The sequence below is a fragment of the Lentinus tigrinus genome (assembly GCF_003813185.1).
Source record: "Lentinus tigrinus ALCF2SS1-7 unplaced genomic scaffold L226scaffold_7, whole genome shotgun sequence".
NCBI lineage: Eukaryota > Fungi > Basidiomycota > Agaricomycetes > Polyporales > Polyporaceae > Lentinus > Lentinus tigrinus.
In genome coordinates, this window is record NW_027137916.1 from 1,425,969 (window position 1) to 1,442,602 (window position 16,634).

General features: G+C 57.5%; 4 protein-coding genes across 4 annotated transcripts; 3 read left to right on the plus strand and 1 right to left on the minus strand.

Moving 5' to 3' along the window:
• Positions 1-1,460: 1,460 nt before the first annotated feature.
• Positions 1,461-2,073, plus strand: L226DRAFT_544709 (uncharacterized protein; the record flags this gene model as incomplete). The annotated part of the gene is made up of 3 exons (XM_067682291.1): positions 1,461-1,566; positions 1,624-1,943; positions 2,005-2,073. 3 exons carry the CDS (start codon positions 1,461-1,463, stop codon positions 2,071-2,073), a joined length of 495 nt encoding a protein of 164 aa, XP_067537862.1.
• A 426-nt stretch (positions 2,074-2,499) lies between these two features.
• L226DRAFT_364405 (aminophospholipid-transporting P-type ATPase) lies at positions 2,500-6,968 on the plus strand. The gene is made up of 16 exons (XM_067674246.1): positions 2,500-2,901; positions 3,005-3,230; positions 3,290-3,697; positions 3,748-4,022; positions 4,074-4,195; positions 4,246-4,406; positions 4,458-4,562; positions 4,614-4,720; positions 4,779-5,451; positions 5,506-5,594; positions 5,645-5,834; positions 5,887-6,236; positions 6,289-6,346; positions 6,399-6,522; positions 6,576-6,655; positions 6,714-6,968. Exons 1-16 carry the CDS (start codon positions 2,611-2,613, stop codon positions 6,845-6,847), a joined length of 3,393 nt encoding a protein of 1,130 aa, XP_067537863.1. The 5' UTR covers positions 2,500-2,610; the 3' UTR covers positions 6,848-6,968.
• Positions 6,969-7,095: 127 nt separating this feature from the next.
• Positions 7,096-11,391, minus strand: L226DRAFT_544711 (uncharacterized protein; the record flags this gene model as incomplete). Its single annotated transcript, XM_067682292.1, has 4 exons — positions 7,096-8,623; positions 8,676-8,893; positions 8,954-9,713; positions 9,845-11,391. The coding sequence occupies 4 exons, from the start codon at positions 11,389-11,391 to the stop codon at positions 7,096-7,098; spliced, it is 4,053 nt and encodes a 1,350-aa protein (XP_067537864.1).
• A 1,614-nt stretch (positions 11,392-13,005) lies between these two features.
• On the plus strand, positions 13,006-16,319 carry L226DRAFT_533293 (glycoside hydrolase family 79 protein). The gene is made up of 10 exons (XM_067680425.1): positions 13,006-13,046; positions 13,137-13,723; positions 13,827-13,839; positions 13,915-14,080; positions 14,145-14,563; positions 14,624-14,945; positions 15,002-15,011; positions 15,069-15,424; positions 15,486-16,054; positions 16,119-16,319. Exons 2-9 carry the CDS (start codon positions 13,357-13,359, stop codon positions 15,882-15,884), a joined length of 2,052 nt encoding a protein of 683 aa, XP_067537865.1. The 5' UTR covers positions 13,006-13,046; positions 13,137-13,356; the 3' UTR covers positions 15,885-16,054; positions 16,119-16,319.
• Positions 16,320-16,634: the final 315 nt, after the last annotated feature.

Sequence of the window (16,634 nt, forward strand, 5' to 3'; positions counted from 1 at the left end):
TTGCCGCGGTCTCTCTGCTCCCATTGCCAAGCTGTCCTCGACCGGGGTGAATCATAATAGACTGTTGTAGTCAATTGAGCTTCGCGCGACACTTGGTTTGCGTGCTATTATACTTTCGCCGCCGACATGAATGATGCGCGTCCGAACGCAACACAACGCGACATGCATGCACATGCCAGGGATTTGTACCCTGTCGTAACGCGAAGGTATGGACATTGCTTCAGATGGCTGGCTGATGTTGTCGATGACTTCGTGCTCGTTAGAGTGCGAGGTGATAAACAGTAACTTATAAAGTACCGGTAACTATGTAGTGATGGCGGAAAATGCCTCCATATATGGAAGGTGGTTTACAGCGCCCAAATCGCCTGGGCGTCCGTTCGCAGTATCCTACGCCAGGACGTCTCAACTTACGTACATACCTCTTAAGTATACGTGAAGACCTGCCGAGGTGAATCCAACCTAGGCCTCCTCAGCAGCTCCAAGACAACAAGGTGCTGAATAGTGACGCAGTCAGGTATGTGCTGTCTTCAGGGCCATACGACGGGTCTTAGGATGTACAAAGAACTCCTTCCTGGACAATACGAGAGCTGGTAGGTACAGTTGTTCTGCAGCATCTTACTAACTTATGCACCCAATCACCTGCAGGCCACAATGGATTAATTGGTCTGGGTCCTCCACACAAAATTTCACTTACATAGTGAAGGATGGGAAGATACCAGGAGTCTTGCGCGCAGAGCGCTCCTCCATCTCCGTACGTACCTCGACCCCGTCCCGCCACAATTCGAAGTCCGACGTATTCCAACCCTACACCTCTTCTTGAGAATCGCTGTTCTTCCTATGTGTCTTTCGGGCAATACTCGAGTCGTATATCAAACCACCAGCATCGACATTCGAAGGTTGTTCTGCCCAGGCAGCTGGACGCGTTTACGTTGACTTCTTCCCGTTACGTAAAAGGTGAGTGCTTTGAAGATACTGATTAGTACCCTCGCACCGCACAAGATGAAAGTGTTTAACCCACTTATGCACAGCACCAGAAGACTAGCTTCGAGACTGCTGTGAGGGAGGCCCGACCATCCCAAGCAGTGTCTCTGATCACGCTGCCCTGGGACCCAGGCCATCATCACCATGTGTATGATCACCGACAACGGCCGACCTGCATCAACGACCGATTTACTCCCCCAACCGCGTTTACATTCGCCTGGCCCAAGGCTACACACGGCCATTATTGTCCACCACATGCGTGATGCGGCGCCTTCAGACCTGTCCAGGCTGTCCAATGGCCGGGTCGGAGGCTCGGATCTGACATCTGACGCAGTCACGTATTTACGCGCAGGCGTGGACAACCCCACGGTGACCCCACCTTCTTTCTCATAAAGAGGCAGCGCGTAGATTGACTTCCAGCACGTTCATCGTCTCCACACACCCATCTACTCGTAGCAACAGCCAACACCTTCGCAACCATGAAGTCCTTCGCTGCTCTCCTCTCCGCCGCCATCGCTGTCATGCCCTTCGTCACGGCCGACTTCATTCCCGCAGGCTCCGCCGCGCACTTCTTCTCCTCACAAAGTGTGTCATCACCACTTCGCACGTAACTCACATACTGACGATACCACCTCTTTGCAGACACCTCCCTCGTCTTCGCGCCCTCCGCTGCCGCGTCTGGAGCCGACCTCCAAGCGGCCCTCGCAGGGGACGGCTCCTCGAGCGACATAACAGCCCTCATTGTGACCGCTGGCACCGGCGTGCCTGGGCAGATTTCGTACGGCGGCTTGTGCATCAGCGCCAACGGCGTCGTACCCGAATCATCCAACCAGGTGCTCTACGTCGCGGACTGCGACCCCGAGGACGCTGCGCAAATCTGGACGGTCAACGAGACGCCCGCGACGGTCTCGAACGCGGACGGGAACTGCATCTCGCTCGGGAGGCCGGCGCGGGGCGTACCTGTGAGTGCTCAGTCATTTGTCGAACTTGCCTTGTAGTATGCTGACGATGGTGATGGGATAGGTGATACTTGACGTATGTAACGACGTGCTGCTTCCCCACGAAATTTGGAACCCCAAGGTTGTCGCTTGAACAAGAATAGGAAGTTGAATACAGAGGCTGTCTCGTAGCAGAGTGTATGGACTGCTATAACAGTCGGACTACATGGACGTATAGTATCATGCAGAACTAGGGTCTTATATAATGTTCGAACTTTTGCAATGTGAACGCGGTCGCCCTTGTTTCTCTGAAATTGACCGTCCGAATCCTGGATCCTAGGTCTGGTCCCTTAGTTTCGATCCTCCGACTGGTACTTGACCGCGCTCCTACAGTAAGTACTTAGTACTCGCTCAGCACGGCCCTATGGGTAAGTAAAATTCGGCCTCCGATAAACAAGGCAAGACTGGTGCAGCTCCGAGTAAACACCGGGACCAAGTCCGAAAGTCTCATCTTTTATTCCGCTTTACTCCGACTCAGTATCTGAAGCGCGCTCCGCGCGCAGGCAAGCGTGATCGTTGACGCTGCCCTGACGTTGCCGGACCACTTCCTGCTCAACTTCATGCTTGACTTTCACCGCTAGTTTGCATCTATACGACTTACTGGTCTGGTTACTGGTGTTTTCCGGGTTACATGTCCGACATCCCACTGCATACATTCGGACGATCCAGACAGGCTAGGGCAGGTTACACACCTCTTTCCAACGGCGAGCCTAGTGAACAGGTCCGCGACGGCACGGCTAGCAACATGCGCGCGGCAGTGCGTGCAGCGGCCTCCTCTGCTTCAATGAACAGGAAGGGGAAGCAGCGCCAGTACTCAGACGATCCGGAGGAGGAAGCTACGCTGCTCGGAGACGCGTCTCATGAGGATGGAGAGTATCGAGATGACGAGCAGGAGGAGGCGAGGAGGGAACCTTCGGCTCAGGTATGTGCTACCCCTGCACGAAGAATCTTGCGTATTGCACGCAAATTCGAACACTACAGCGGTTTCCAAGCAGTAGAAATGTGGCTGAAGCGTTCATGTCCAGAGGTCTATCTTGTCACGGAAAGGTCGTACAAACGACAAGTCCAGGACTATCCCCTTCCGACCACCAGATAAGTTGCAGAGCAAATTCCCTCCCAACATGGTTCGAAATCAGAAGTACAACGTCTTCACCTTCCTTCCGCTCGTGTTCTACGAACAATTCAAGTTCTTCTTCAACTTGTACTTCCTTCTGGTGGCTCTTTCTCAGTTCATCCCTGCACTCAAGATTGGTAAGTTGTTTGTAATGTTGCGCGAATGTCTTACTGCGCCGCTCACCTTGATGCAAAAGGCTTCATCGTCACGTACGTTGCGCCCTTGGCGTTCGTTCTGACCGTCACGATAGGCAAGGAAGCCTACGACGACTACAAGCGCAATCTTCGCGACCGCGAAGCGAATTCACAGAAGTATCTGGTTCTCGACCACTCAGTGTACTCCGAGTCATCCCCAGCGGGCATTCCTCACACGCGTTCTGTGCCTTCGTCTAGTCTCCGAGTAGGGGATCTCGTGGTACTGGAGAAGAATCAGCGAGTTCCTGCCGACCTCGTTCTTCTGCGTACTTCCGACACTTCTGGTACATGCTTCATTCGCACAGACCAACTGGATGGCGAGACGGATTGGAAGTTGCGCGTGGCTGTCCCAGCTTGTCAGAAGCTTGGGAACGACAGAGAGCTTCTGACATTGGATGCAGAGATTTATGGTACGTGCCCATATATTCCATTTTCCGCTGCATGTTCATGGCTTCTGCAGCGGATACGCCCATCAAGGACATCCATACCTTCATAGGTACCTTCACAATCAACTCCCCACCAGCGTTATTGGACGGCGATGTCCCGATGGTTCCTGTACCCACAGTGGAGCCTCTGACCGCGGAGAACATGCTTTGGTCGAATACTGTCTTGGCTGCGGGTTCTGCCGTTGGCTTCGTGGTGTATACCGGTGCTGAGACGCGCGCTGTCATGAACACTAGCCATCCAGAGACGAAGGTTGGTCTCTTGGACATCGAGATCAACAGACTTGCGAAGGTATGTTAGCCCATGGAAACGAGGTGGATGCTTTGTTCTCACATCTCGCAGATTTTATGCGCCGTGACGTTCGCGCTCTCCGTCGTACTCGTGGCGCTGAACGGCTTTCGGGGTCTGTGGTACATCTACATCTTCCGTTTCCTCATTTTGTTTTCCTCCATTATACCCATCAGGTTAGCTTCATGGACTTGGTCGTCCCGCATCATCTCTAAATGACTTACAGTCTGCGCGTCAATTTGGATATGGGCAAGACCGTCTATGCGCAACACATCATGGCTGACCACGAGATACCCAATACTATCGTACGAACGAGCACGCTACCCGAGGAGCTAGGGCGCATAGAGTATCTACTTAGTGACAAGACAGGAACGCTCACGCAGAACGGTATGTAGGTCATCTACTACGTAGGCGTACATACTGACGAATGACTTGTAGAAATGGAGATGAAGAAACTGCATATGGGCACGGTATCGTACGGTTTCGACTCTATGGACGAAGTTGCCCACCAACTGGCAATGGCGTTCGGTAACGCGGAACAAGGTTGATATATGCAGTACAGCATCATTCACTCGTTGTTGACTTCATTTCCAGGCCTCCAGAACTCGTTGCAAACCGGCGTGCAACTGGCCACGAGAGGTCGACGAGACATGTCGTCCCGAGTCCACGACGTGGTTCTTAGTTTAGCGCTCTGTCACAACGTGGGTCGCAACTCCTTATCCTGATACTGACATCCGAATGCTGAACTTTACCACGCAGGTTACTCCGGTCAACAATGACGATGGGACAGTGACCTACCAGGCCTCATCACCTGACGAAGTTGCGATCGTCAAATGGACCGAGTCAGTCGGTTTGCGCCTTGTCTTCCGCGATCGCACGCGAATCGAACTGCAGACACCCACCGGCTCCCGAATGTCCTTCGACGTGCTCGACATCTTCCCCTTCACGTCCGAGTCAAAGCGCATGGGCATCATTGTGCGCGACTCGCAGTCGGGCGAGATCACATTCCTGCAGAAAGGCGCGGACGTCGTGATGACGAAGATCGTGCAGCGGAACGATTGGCTCGAAGAAGAGTGCGCCAACATGGCGCGTGAGGGCCTTCGGACGCTTGTTATGGCTCGCCGCCGGCTTAGCGAACAGGCCTACGGACACTTCAAGGAGGAGCACCACCTTGCGAGTATCAAGCTGGAGGGCCGGAACGAGGCGATGGCTGCTGTCGTCGAGGAGTTGCTTGAGCATGACCTAGAACTTCTCGGCCTGACAGGTGTCGAAGACAAGCTCCAAGACGAAGTCAAGTCCACACTCGAGCTGCTGCGGAATGCGGGCATCAAGATCTGGATGTTGACGGGAGACAAGATCGAGACTGCGACCTGTATCGCGATCTCGACAAAGCTTGTGGCACGGAACCAGTACATTCACCAGGTGGCGAAGCGTAAGTGGATGATTGTGAACGTTGATATGTCAAGAGGCTGATAAAATGCTGCAGTCAAGACGTCCGACCAAGTACGAGATCAATTGGAGTTCCTGCAGAACAAGTTGGACTGTTGTCTCGTCATCGATGGAGAATCCCTTCAGGTCGGTAGCATTTGTTGTGATGCTGAGGAAGATGCTGACCTCCCCAATAGTTGTGTCTCAACATGTTCAAGAATGAGTTCATCGAGATTGCGACCAAGCTGTCGGCTGTTGTTGCCTGTCGATGCTCTCCGACACAGAAGGCCGACGTCGCTCGCTTGATTCGCAAGTTCACCAAGAAGCGTGTCTGCTGCATCGGTGATGGTGGTAACGACGTCAGCATGATCCAGGCTGCAGATGTCGGTCAGTATCCATCCTCTTCTTTGCTGGACACCCGTGCTCATCCACATCGCAGGAGTCGGCATCGTTGGGAAGGAGGGAAAGCAAGCCTCGCTTGCTGCAGATTTCTCTGTCACGCAGTTCAGTTACCTCACCAAGCTCCTTCTCTGGCACGGCCGCAACTCGTACCGCCGTTCTGCGAAGCTTGCGCAGTTCGTCATCCACCGTGGTCTCATCATCTCCGTCATGCAAGCGGTCTTCTCGTCCATTTTCTACTTTGCGCCCATCGCCCTCTACCAAGGATACCTCATGGCCGGATATGCCACCGCATACACCATGGCGCCCGTCTTTTCATTGGTGCTTGATCGCGATGTCAATGAAGATCTCGCGCTCCTGTATCCCGAGCTGTACAAGGAGCTCACGAAAGTTCGTCATTCGGGAGGCGTTACGCTGTATCACCCTGCTGACGGCTGCACAGGGGCGACAATTGTCGTACAAGACATTCTTCATATGGCTGATGATCTCCGTTTACCAAGGTGAGTTCATACGTCCTTGCGTGCTTTGCTCGCGTCCAATGATAATTCCTAGGTGCCGCCATCATGATCATGTCGCTCGTCTTGTTCGAGAACGAGTTCCTGAACATCGTCTCGATCTCGTTCACTGCACTCATCCTCAACGAGCTCATCATGGTTGCGCTCGAGATCACGACTTGGTGAGTGTGGTCTGCGGCTGTTCCCAGACCTCGCCTGACCTTTATCTGTCTAGGCACATATACATGGTTCTCTCCGAGATCATCACTCTCTTCATCTACGCCATCAGTATGACATTCCTTCCCGAGTACTTCGGTAAGCGAGTCGTCTTTCTGCAGCTCACTCACATGACACGGTGCTCACCGCTTTACAGATCTCACTTTCGTCTTGTCTTCACGGTTCGCCTGGAAGGTCGCGGTCATCGTCGCAATCAGCGCATTCCCACTGTACATTATCAAGTTCATTACTAGTAGAGTCGCGCCCGCCGCGTCGAGCAAGCTGTTGTAGTTAGTAACTTACGGACACCGACCGTGGCACACGCCGCACGCCTACTTATGCATATTGTGGATATTTCAATTATTGCATTGGATCTGTCAGCGCGATATGACATGACATGCTAGGGTCAGAAGATAGAGAGGGGCATTGCGGTATTGAACATTGGGCAGGGGGTCGTGATAACGAATGTCAAGATGCTAATAAACATGGTGGGGATGGGGTGATAGTAGCCGGGGCGGGAGTGTGGTGGGTACTACTGCTCAACTACCGGTATGAGGTGCAGCGGACGGGTTGTGGGCGCCGAACGGGGCCCCAAAGAATGCTGGTGTTGTCGAATGCGAATGCGAATGCGAATGCCACGGCTCCGGGTTCGGCGTGCCCCACATGTTCGCGCCGACCGGGCCAATCGGTCCTGGCGGACGTGTGGGGAAGCCAGGAGGCGCACCAGGCGGCCCCCACGGTGACGAGATCGACCCCCGAGGGCTCGTCGTCGTCGCCCCCCAGCCTTGGCCGACGACTCCGGGCGCGACGGAGCGGCGGCCAGCAGGGGTCGTAACGACCTCGTCGTCGTCGGCGAGCAGCGCAGACGAACCGAGGACGCCCTTCGGACTCGGGGACCGACGGCTGGGCGACGTCGAGCCTGAACCTGATGCCTCGCCTGTAGGTCGGGCGATGGGCGCGATCGTTGGACGAGTGATAGGACCGGGGTCGGGGACGGGAGGACGGTTGCTGGGACCAGGAGCAAGGTTGAGCTGAGTCGGCGAGGCAAGAGGGTTGGGCACAACACGAGATGGCGGGGCAATCGGCGCAGGAGGAGCCAAGCCGCGGCCAAAGCCAGCGTCGAACGGGTTGCCGTTGCCGAATCCGCGAGGAACGGCGGACGGCGCCAGAGGCGGAGGGGGACCTGGAGGAATGGACGGACCTGGAGGAACCATAGGAACGTTGCCAACGAACGACCCTGGGTTGAATGGAACCCTAGGTGACAACGCCGGAGGCATAACCCCCATTGCACTGAAGACAGGCGTCTGAGGGGGCATGTGCGGGATCTGCGGCGTAATCGGAGTGGCAGGCTGGGAGGCACCGACCATGGGCACGCGAGGTTGGGGTTGCTGAGGTAGTTGCGGTCGAGGAGGTTGGACGGCCGGAGCGGAGGGCGCGGGCGGTTGAGGCTTGGGGAGAATCTTCTTCTGGGGAGTCGACCTGCTCGGGGACGGCTGCGATGAGCCAGAAGGAATAGCATTGCGAGGAGAGGTAGGTTGCCGGGCATTGTTGCGAGATGCTGCGGCCCTCTGTTGCTGCTGGGCGCGCTCACGGGCCTCCTTCTCGGCTTTCTCCTTCTCAGCCTTCTCGCGCTCGGCCTTCTCCTTCTCCTCCTTTTCCTTCGCAAGTCGGCGTTCGCGCTCCTCCTTCTCCTGCTGCTCGCGCCGCGCCTTCTCGGCAGCACGTTCAGCAGCGAGCTTGGCCTCTCGCTCCTCACGAGCCTTACGTTCGCGTTCCTCCCGTTCCCTACGTTCAGCCCTGGCCTTCTCCTCACGTTCGCGCTTCTTGCGTTCCCGTTCGGCCTCACGTTCCCGCTCTTCAGCAAGGCGCTTGCGACGCTCCTCCTCTTTACGCGCCTTCTCCTCTTCCTGCGCCTTGCGCTGAGCTTCACGGCGGGCACGCTCCTCTTCACGACGTTTGCGCTGCTCCTCCTCAAGGGCGGCCTGCTTGGCACGCTGAGCGGCTTCCTCGGCAGCCTTCTCAGCGGCACGCGCTGCACGCTCCTCCTCCTTGGCCAACTTCTGCTGCCTGCACAAGACATCGTAACATGGCACACGACCAATCAAGGAGGGACACTAACCGCTTCTTGTCCTTTTTCTTCTGGTTCTGCGACTGCTTCTTGGCCTCGCGCTCTTTGGACATCTTGTCCTCGTCCTCGAGCTCGCGCAGGAGCTGGAGCTGGCGCTCTTGTGCCACCTTCTCGCGGTACGCCTGGAGCACGCGCTGCTCGAACATGCGCGCCGCGAAAATGGAGAACATGCGCTTGCCCTCCTCCATCTTCTGCTCCTCCGTCATGATCTAGATCGTGTGACCGATGTAAATCGGCACGGGGTGAGCATATAATGGATCGAAACATACCTCCTCTTCGTCCTCGTCCTCGTCCTCATCCTCATCCTCGTCCTCATCATCCTCGTCGCCCTCATCGTCCTCGTCCTCGCTGTCCTCCTCGACGTCGACGGCCGCCTCTTCCTCCCGTTGCATCCGACGTTCGGCCAGCTGTTCCATCATCTCCAAGAACTTCTGCCCGTCGTTCTTGAGGAGATCGTCGGCCACCGTCAGGATGTTCCCTACTTCCGAGAAGTTAGTATGTTGATGCTGTGATGAGCTCCGATGGCTACACTTGCCGGTCACGGTGAGGTTGTTGCCAAAGTTACCCAGTCCATCGGTCCCATTGGCCTTGGTCCCGTTCGCGGCTCGCCGACGTGGCGCAGCGGTCCTCCGATCCTGCTTCACGTCGTCTTCATCATCCGGCTCACCCTCGTCCTCCTCGTCCTCCTCATCTTCCTCTTCCTCCTCTTCCTCCTCCTCGTCCTCGTACGCATCGTCGTCCGGATACTCGTCCTCTCCATCATCCTCGAACTCGCTCTCGGCTGGTTTGGCAGGCTTGCGTGCTCCATTCACCGCCACGGCGTTCTTGCCGCGATGGGCGTTTGGAGGCTGGGGGCTGATGACTGCGCCGTTCTTGTCTAGTTCGACGCTGCCCGGAAACGGACCCGGCCCTTGAGGAGGAGGCAGCGTCCCGCCGGAGGAGATGTATCGCTGCTGGTAGTTCGCGTACTGTTCTAGCTCCTCGTAATAAGCATCGTACAGTACCTCGAGCTCCTCCTCAATAGCATTCCTTGTTTTTGTTTGCGATACGTGGGCGACACACGAGAGGGTTGCAGGAGACGAAAAAGAGAGATAAACGGGGGGCGGGACGGGGAGAATGTGAGGAAAAATTTTCATGGACAAAGAGGACGGACGACATACCGCTTGCGCCCGCAGACGGCACAACTGCAACTGTGCTTCTGCTGCTCCTTCATCTTCTTCAGGACGGCCTCCTTCTCGATTTTGACGAGGTTTCGGCGCTCGTCCTCGCCTAGTCCGAGCCAGAACTCCTTGATGCGCTCGCGCTCCTCGGTGGTGCTGGTCGACCATATCTTGTTGTTTTTCGGCTGTTGGGGACCAGCTGCTGGCGGCCGGGGCTTGTGGGGTGCGGAGGCGTTGGAGGATGGGGGCGATGGATGGTGATGGGAGTGGTTGTGGCCGTATGCATGCGAGGAGATCGGCGCCTTGGACGCCGCGCGTCGCGAGGGCGGAGGCGGGTCCTGTGCGGGGGCGGGGTTGTAGGCCATGGGCTTCTTGCCCGCCGCGCGAGACGACGGGGGCGGGTTCGTGGCGGCGGGCGGAGGGCGTGCGGCGGCGGGCATACGGTTGGAGGTGGGAGCAGGCACTGGCCGCCCGCCATTTGTCACCGTCCCGCCCTTCTCGCCCTCCCCCGGCCGGCCCCCGGCCTCTGCCGCCCGCGTCTCCGGCTCCTCCCCAGCGCTCCCCGGCGTCCCCCCGGCCCCGCCTTTCTTCTTCTTTTTCTTGTTCTTCCGCTTCGGCGCCGGATATCCGTTCTGGGCCTCCGCCGCCGCCGCCGCCGCCAGCCCCGTCGGCGCGCGCGCGTCCTCGAAGCTGAGCGTGAAGTGGGCCTGCGCCCGCCGCTCGCCGCCCTCGTCGTACTCGTCCCCCTCGTCCTCGCTGTAGTACTCGTCCTCCCCGTAGTCCTGGTCCTCCGGGTACAGCACCACGTTCGCCGGCGCCAGGCCGCCGTCCGCCGTCTGCAGTGCCCCGTTCGCCGCCGCCGCCTGTTCCATCGCGAGCGCAAACTGCGGGTCCGCGAAGATGGCTGGGTCGAACGGCATCCCCGGGTATGCCCCCGGTGGATACCGCCCGCCGCCGCCGCCGTCCTTGCTCGCGCCGTTGTGCATTTGCTGCGCGATCGCGTACATTGCCTGGGTCTTTTCGTCCACGTTACCAGGCGAGCTCAATTGAGAGTAAGTGTGTCGTACAAAGTTGCGCAGATGATCCGGGAAGGATGCCCAATACTCGTCGCTGACGAGCCCTCCCTCCGCCCCCTCCATACTTCGCGCCAAGTGATCCGCCGTTGCGAGCAGCTCAGCTTCCGCCGCCGTCGTGGGCTTCAGGTGCGCTGCCAGCGAGGCCGACAGGGATGCGGTCGTCGAGACGTGTACCGACGCGAGTTCCGGCGAGAGCCCCGTGCGGTTCACCGTACGAGCATGCTCGTACAGTACCCCGCCCATCGACTCCAGCGGTGGTAGCGCCCCCTCGTCGTCCTCGTCTTCCTCCTCCCCATCGTACTCTGCCGGCGCATCTCGGTCCACGCCCTTCCCCTTGCTCTTCTTCTTCTTTTTCTTCTTTCCGTTCGTCGTGGGCGCGGGCGCCGCAGGTGCAGGCGGAGTCGCAGGTCGGGTCACCCGAGCGGGCGGTGGTCGAGCAGCAGTCGTCCTCTTGGCTTTGGCAGCAGTCATCCCAGATCGAGAGCAGATGAAAGCAAGATCACAAAGCCGTCAAGGTCGTCAGGGTGGTTGAGCAGGTGCTAGTAGTGGTCCAAGTCGATGGCTTCACGCACCGACCGAGCTCTCGAGCCCTAATCATTCAATCCACGTGATCTATTCTCGGAATAGTTTTGATATGTCGCTCAACACAGTAATTCGATAACCCTCTTGCTCTCTACCAGATCACAGCGTCAACGTCTCCAGGAACCTCTTCGGTAGCCTGCGCCGTCTACGCTCTCGCCTCAACTCGTGCTCAGCCTGCTGCAGACAACCGGCTGCGGAGAAACGTGCATAGAGACATGGGGTCGATCACACGAGAGGCGGTTCTCTGCCACCGGACTTCTCCCACCTCTAGTCTCCGAGTCGCATTTATAGCCGACGAGGATCCCATGTCTATGGTAACATGCGCATCCTCTCTGCTTGCAGACAACACTAACACGGACTCGGTGGCAAGACGAACAAAATTTCCCTCCTACGCCCCCAAGTCTATGTGGCGAGGGGCCCATAGGTGATCATCATCGTCACCGCGTGTGCTCCAGACTGGAGATGACGCACACGGATGCCTCGCGGCAAGCGACCCAGAGAAGGCTGTCAGTAAGTAAGTTGAGACCATGAAACTTTGGCCTCTCCGTCCACACAAATTCTCAGCGTTGACACAAGAGCGTCACGCCCGCCAACGACCATGTGCTTGGCACCACAAGATGGATTTGACGTACCACACGGTCCACAGACAGCTACGTTTCCTCAGGCCACATTACGCCGCCCAGTGATTCAAATTATGGCTGACGCACTGTCGAGAGGAAACAAGCAACATGGCTATAGGATATGCGCCCCTCCGCTATTCCCTATCGCATTCGCCGGGTCAGAGTACTGCTGGAGTGCTGCTTCTCTCAGCAGTCTCGACTCTCGCAAGCTGGACGTTCAGACGGCCCAAGTCCGAACATGCCGACACTATACTTACTTGATGTCAGTTCCCACGCTATACGAACCCGCGGACTTTAAGTTACATATGATCTGCGAGACTGCGACGTTTCGAGTCGTTGCCAGTTTGGTTGCCAAGCAGGCCAACCCCTCGACTCGACGGCCCGGATCGCTCCAGGAGGTAAGTAAGTACTGCATAAGTACTCGAGTACTAAGTAGTAGCTGCAGTTGACCGGTGCTGATGATGTTCTCACCAGTGCTGCGTTCGGACCGATGCAAATTATGTTTCGGAGCGCGCTGATGCGACTAGAAGCTATATGTCTTGTAGTCGGAGATTGAGCTCCTTCAAGTCCTTGTGCAAATGTTCGTATAGCTCTTCGCCATTGAACCTACACCAGGATACACAAGACGTCCATCCCTGAGTCCTGACCAGGTCCTGACAGGATTGAGATATTACTTTGGAGGAAGAACGTAGCAACAGGTCTGAGGTGAGGCAGCAACGCCCTTCGTGATTCCATGCCGAAACGGCATCCACGTTCAGTTGACAGATCTAATCTCGATCTGGTGGTGGTATAGTCTCGGAATGGTATCGAGCAATATAGAGTTCCGAGAGCGGGCAGTTCAGCCCATGCGCCCTCTCTTTTCCTCCAGGCACAAGGAGGCACAAGGTTACCGCTCTATGTACATACGTTGCTCAAGAGGAACGGGTAAGTAATGCATAGCACAGGTGCCCCGCGACACGGAGCTCGTCGCAAATCGCTGCAGAGGGCAAAGTATTTTGATCTGATATACAACAGGATTGCACAGCGTTAGCATCGGACGGCCTGATTTCGGGGTGGGACCCGCGTAGCTTCTTATTTGTCGTTGTCGCTCGTTTATCAGGAACACCGCGCGTGGTCGCGTTTCGGTCGTAACTACAATGAATGATCTGAGTATAAAACCAACCGGCCGGCTTCTGCAGACCATCTTTCTCTCCCCCGCCTCCAGGCCCGACGCCGCCATATACCCGTGCAGTGCATGGCCAGCATGTACTATCCGCTCCTTGCTCTCTCAACATGTCTCTTTGCTTCCGCTGTGCATGCTGACGTTACCATCTACGGGCTCCTCGGACAAACGACCGCCGCGCCCGTGCAGACGGGGTCGGCCACGGTCTCGTCGTCCGCAACGACGTCCTTTGTGACGACCCATGGGCCCCCGACGTACACCGAACTCGCGGCGTACAACCCGATCTACATGATCCCCCCAGCCATCCCCAGCCCGCCCCCGGCGAACCAGTTCGCGATCGGGGTCCCGACGGACGCGACGCTCATGAACGCGCTCTCGATCAAGCAGTCCGGCACCTTCTTCGGCTTCTCCATTGAAATGTCCGTCGCGAACCAGCTCAGTGAGTAGTCTCATTCAGTTTTTCGGGCGTCCGAGAAATGCGGGGAAGTTGTGTGGCACGCGAGGAGGCTAAATATGTCGTCCCCCCCACTGCGCTATATCAGTCGGTTCCAGTCCGTAAGTGTCTGCCGCTCTTGTTTCCATGTATGTTCTGAAGCTAAATTCATGATCGATCGGCGCGGTGCTGTACAGGCAGGACCTCAAGGTTCAATTCCTGAACTACATGAGTATTATCGCCGAGAAGGCGGGCGCTGTGCACGTCCGTGTCGGCGGTAACACCCAGGAAACCGCGTTCGTCGTAGACTCGCTCGCGGACGGCAAGATCATCGAGAAGAACAAGGAGGACGCGTCCAACCCGGTACGAGCTATACTCGCTGCACGTCTCGGGCAAGCGGGTGTATTGACTTTGTACTCCCACAAAGACATCGACCCCCGTTCTCGCGCTCACGCCCGAGCTGCTCTACATGCTCGCGAACGTCTCGTCGCTCGTGAACGTGAACTGGTACCTCGGCATCCCCTTCAACGACACCGCGAACTGGCGCTTCCAGATCGCAGAGCTGGGCGAGCAGATCCTCGGCGACAGGCTGCTCGGTCTCCAGGCCGCGAACGAACCGGACCTGTACGGCGCGCACGGTCACCGCCCGTCGACGTACAGCCCGTACGACTTTTTCGGCGAGTACGCGCTCTTCACGCAGGCCTACGAGGCGGACGCAAAGGTCACGGTCAAGAACAACATCATCGCGCCCAGCACCTCCTACGCCCTCTGGTCCCCGGAGCAGGTCTGGGACACGGGCTTCGTCGAGGCGTACAGCCCGTACCTGAGCCACCTCGCAGTCGAACAGTAAGTCGATGTTGTCGCCCGTGCACGCGTAACTGACCGAGACCGCCCCCCGCCGCCTAGCTACCCGAGCGACAACTGCGCAGTCGTGTGGCCGGACCCGAACAACCCGCCTCGCGACCCGCTCGAGATGTTCCCGCAATACCTGACGCACCAGTCCGGGCTCAACTTTGTGCAGCCGTACCTGAACTCGACGATGCTCGCGCAGCAGTGGGGCAAGCCGTTCCTCCTGTTCGAGACGAACACGGCCTCGTGCGGTGGCTTCCCCGGCATTTCGGACACGTTCACGGCGTCGCTCTGGGGCATCGACCACGCGCTTCAGCTTGCGCACAGCAACTTCTCTGGGGCCCTGTTCCACTTTGGTGGTCAGACCGTGTCGTACAACGTGAGTGTTCGTGTCTGCAGGCAACTGGCGGTAGTGACTGACGAACCTATTTGTAGCCGTTCACTGGTGAGTCGAGCAACCCCCTCGCGAAGACCCGACGCACGTACTGACCTTAATCAATAGCCGTTCCGACGAACGAGTCTGCCGTCCATGGATGGACGACCGGCCCGCTCTTCTACTCCGCCGTCTTCGTCGCTGAGCTCATGGGCCAGTCGAACACGACCCAGCTCAAGGATATGTTGCCGAACAACGGCAACGACCAGACCCCCGCATACGCCGTCTTCGAGAACGGGAAGTTCTCCAAGATGGCGTTGCTCAACTACATGACCGACCCGTCCGGCGCGAACGACTACACGGCGACCATCTACGTCGGCGGTAGCGGCTGGAACGAGCCCAACGGAGTGCCCGCGTCCGTCAAGGTCAAGTACCTCCTTGCCCCCTCCGTATCGGAGAAGGACAACATCACCTGGGCCGGTCAGGTAAGCCGCATCACTCCGCTGCTGTCCGGGCGGCGTGCGCAGTACTCACCATCACACGCAGACTCTTGGCGGGCGGTTTGCCTCGGACGGACGCTGGCAGGGCGACCTGAACATCCAGACGGTGCCGTGCGACCAGACGCAGAACATGTGCCAGATCAAGGTGCCCGCGCCGGGCGCCGCGCTGGTCTTTTTCTCCGACGACGCGCAGACGGCCGCGGCGGGCGACAACGACATCCAGACGTTCTCGACGACGGCGGTGACCAAGACGAAGAACACGGCCACGATCGACCCGTCCGTGCTCGCGACGTCCAACGGCGACAGCGGCAAGAAGCGGCTCTCGCAGATGGGCGGCACCTCGCAGGGCGGCGAGAGCGGCGCGTTGAGCGTCGTCGCGCCCGGGGTGGCGGCGCTCGTCAGCATGCTTGCGGGGGTGAGCTTGATCTTCAAGATTTTCCGGTGAGCCCCACCGCGGCCTTCCATGCGGGCTACGTACATACGTGTTTGGTGCTTGGGTATTTGGGGTTTGCTTTCGTGGTATCTCCGTTGCTGGGCATCTGTAAATTATACCGTTTGGGATAAGGTTAATGTACTTCGCACAGCGTCTGTTGTCGCCATATTGTCGTCGTTCAGGTGTGTCTCCTACCCACCGGTCCGAGTCATCCACATCGACTGACGGTGATTTGCTGCCTGGCAGGAATGTCATTCGTTTGTGGTACGGATACCTGAGCCTGACGCACAGGACCAAGATCGTGTTGGGAGTTGTGTCGTATACGCCTTCTCGCAGGTAGATGTCGGACGGACGAAGCAGAGTCAGATCGTGAATTGCGAAAGCGCGAACAGCAAGCTGTACAACTCACGTGAAGATGGCTATAGCGACTGACCTGAGATCGTGGAGACCTCGTAGCCCAAGCGAATATTCTCTTGTTTCCAAGTGTTCTGGCCCGGTGTCGTAGGGTATGACGATCCAAGGTTCACAAACATGCTGTGAGTGAATGAGACCGACTGTGCGTTCAGCGACTAACCATCACTTTCAGATAAACTAGCAGGATTGTGCTCACCTTCCAGGCAGCACCTTCCCATGCCATCCGCAAGGTATATAATCGTGGACAGATCGGCGCTATCGGGTCCCAGAACTGGTGCCCCGCAGTGTGTGCCTTTTACCGCAGTCTTCGCGCGATGCTACGGACTGATGCCTTCAATCCAGAAATAC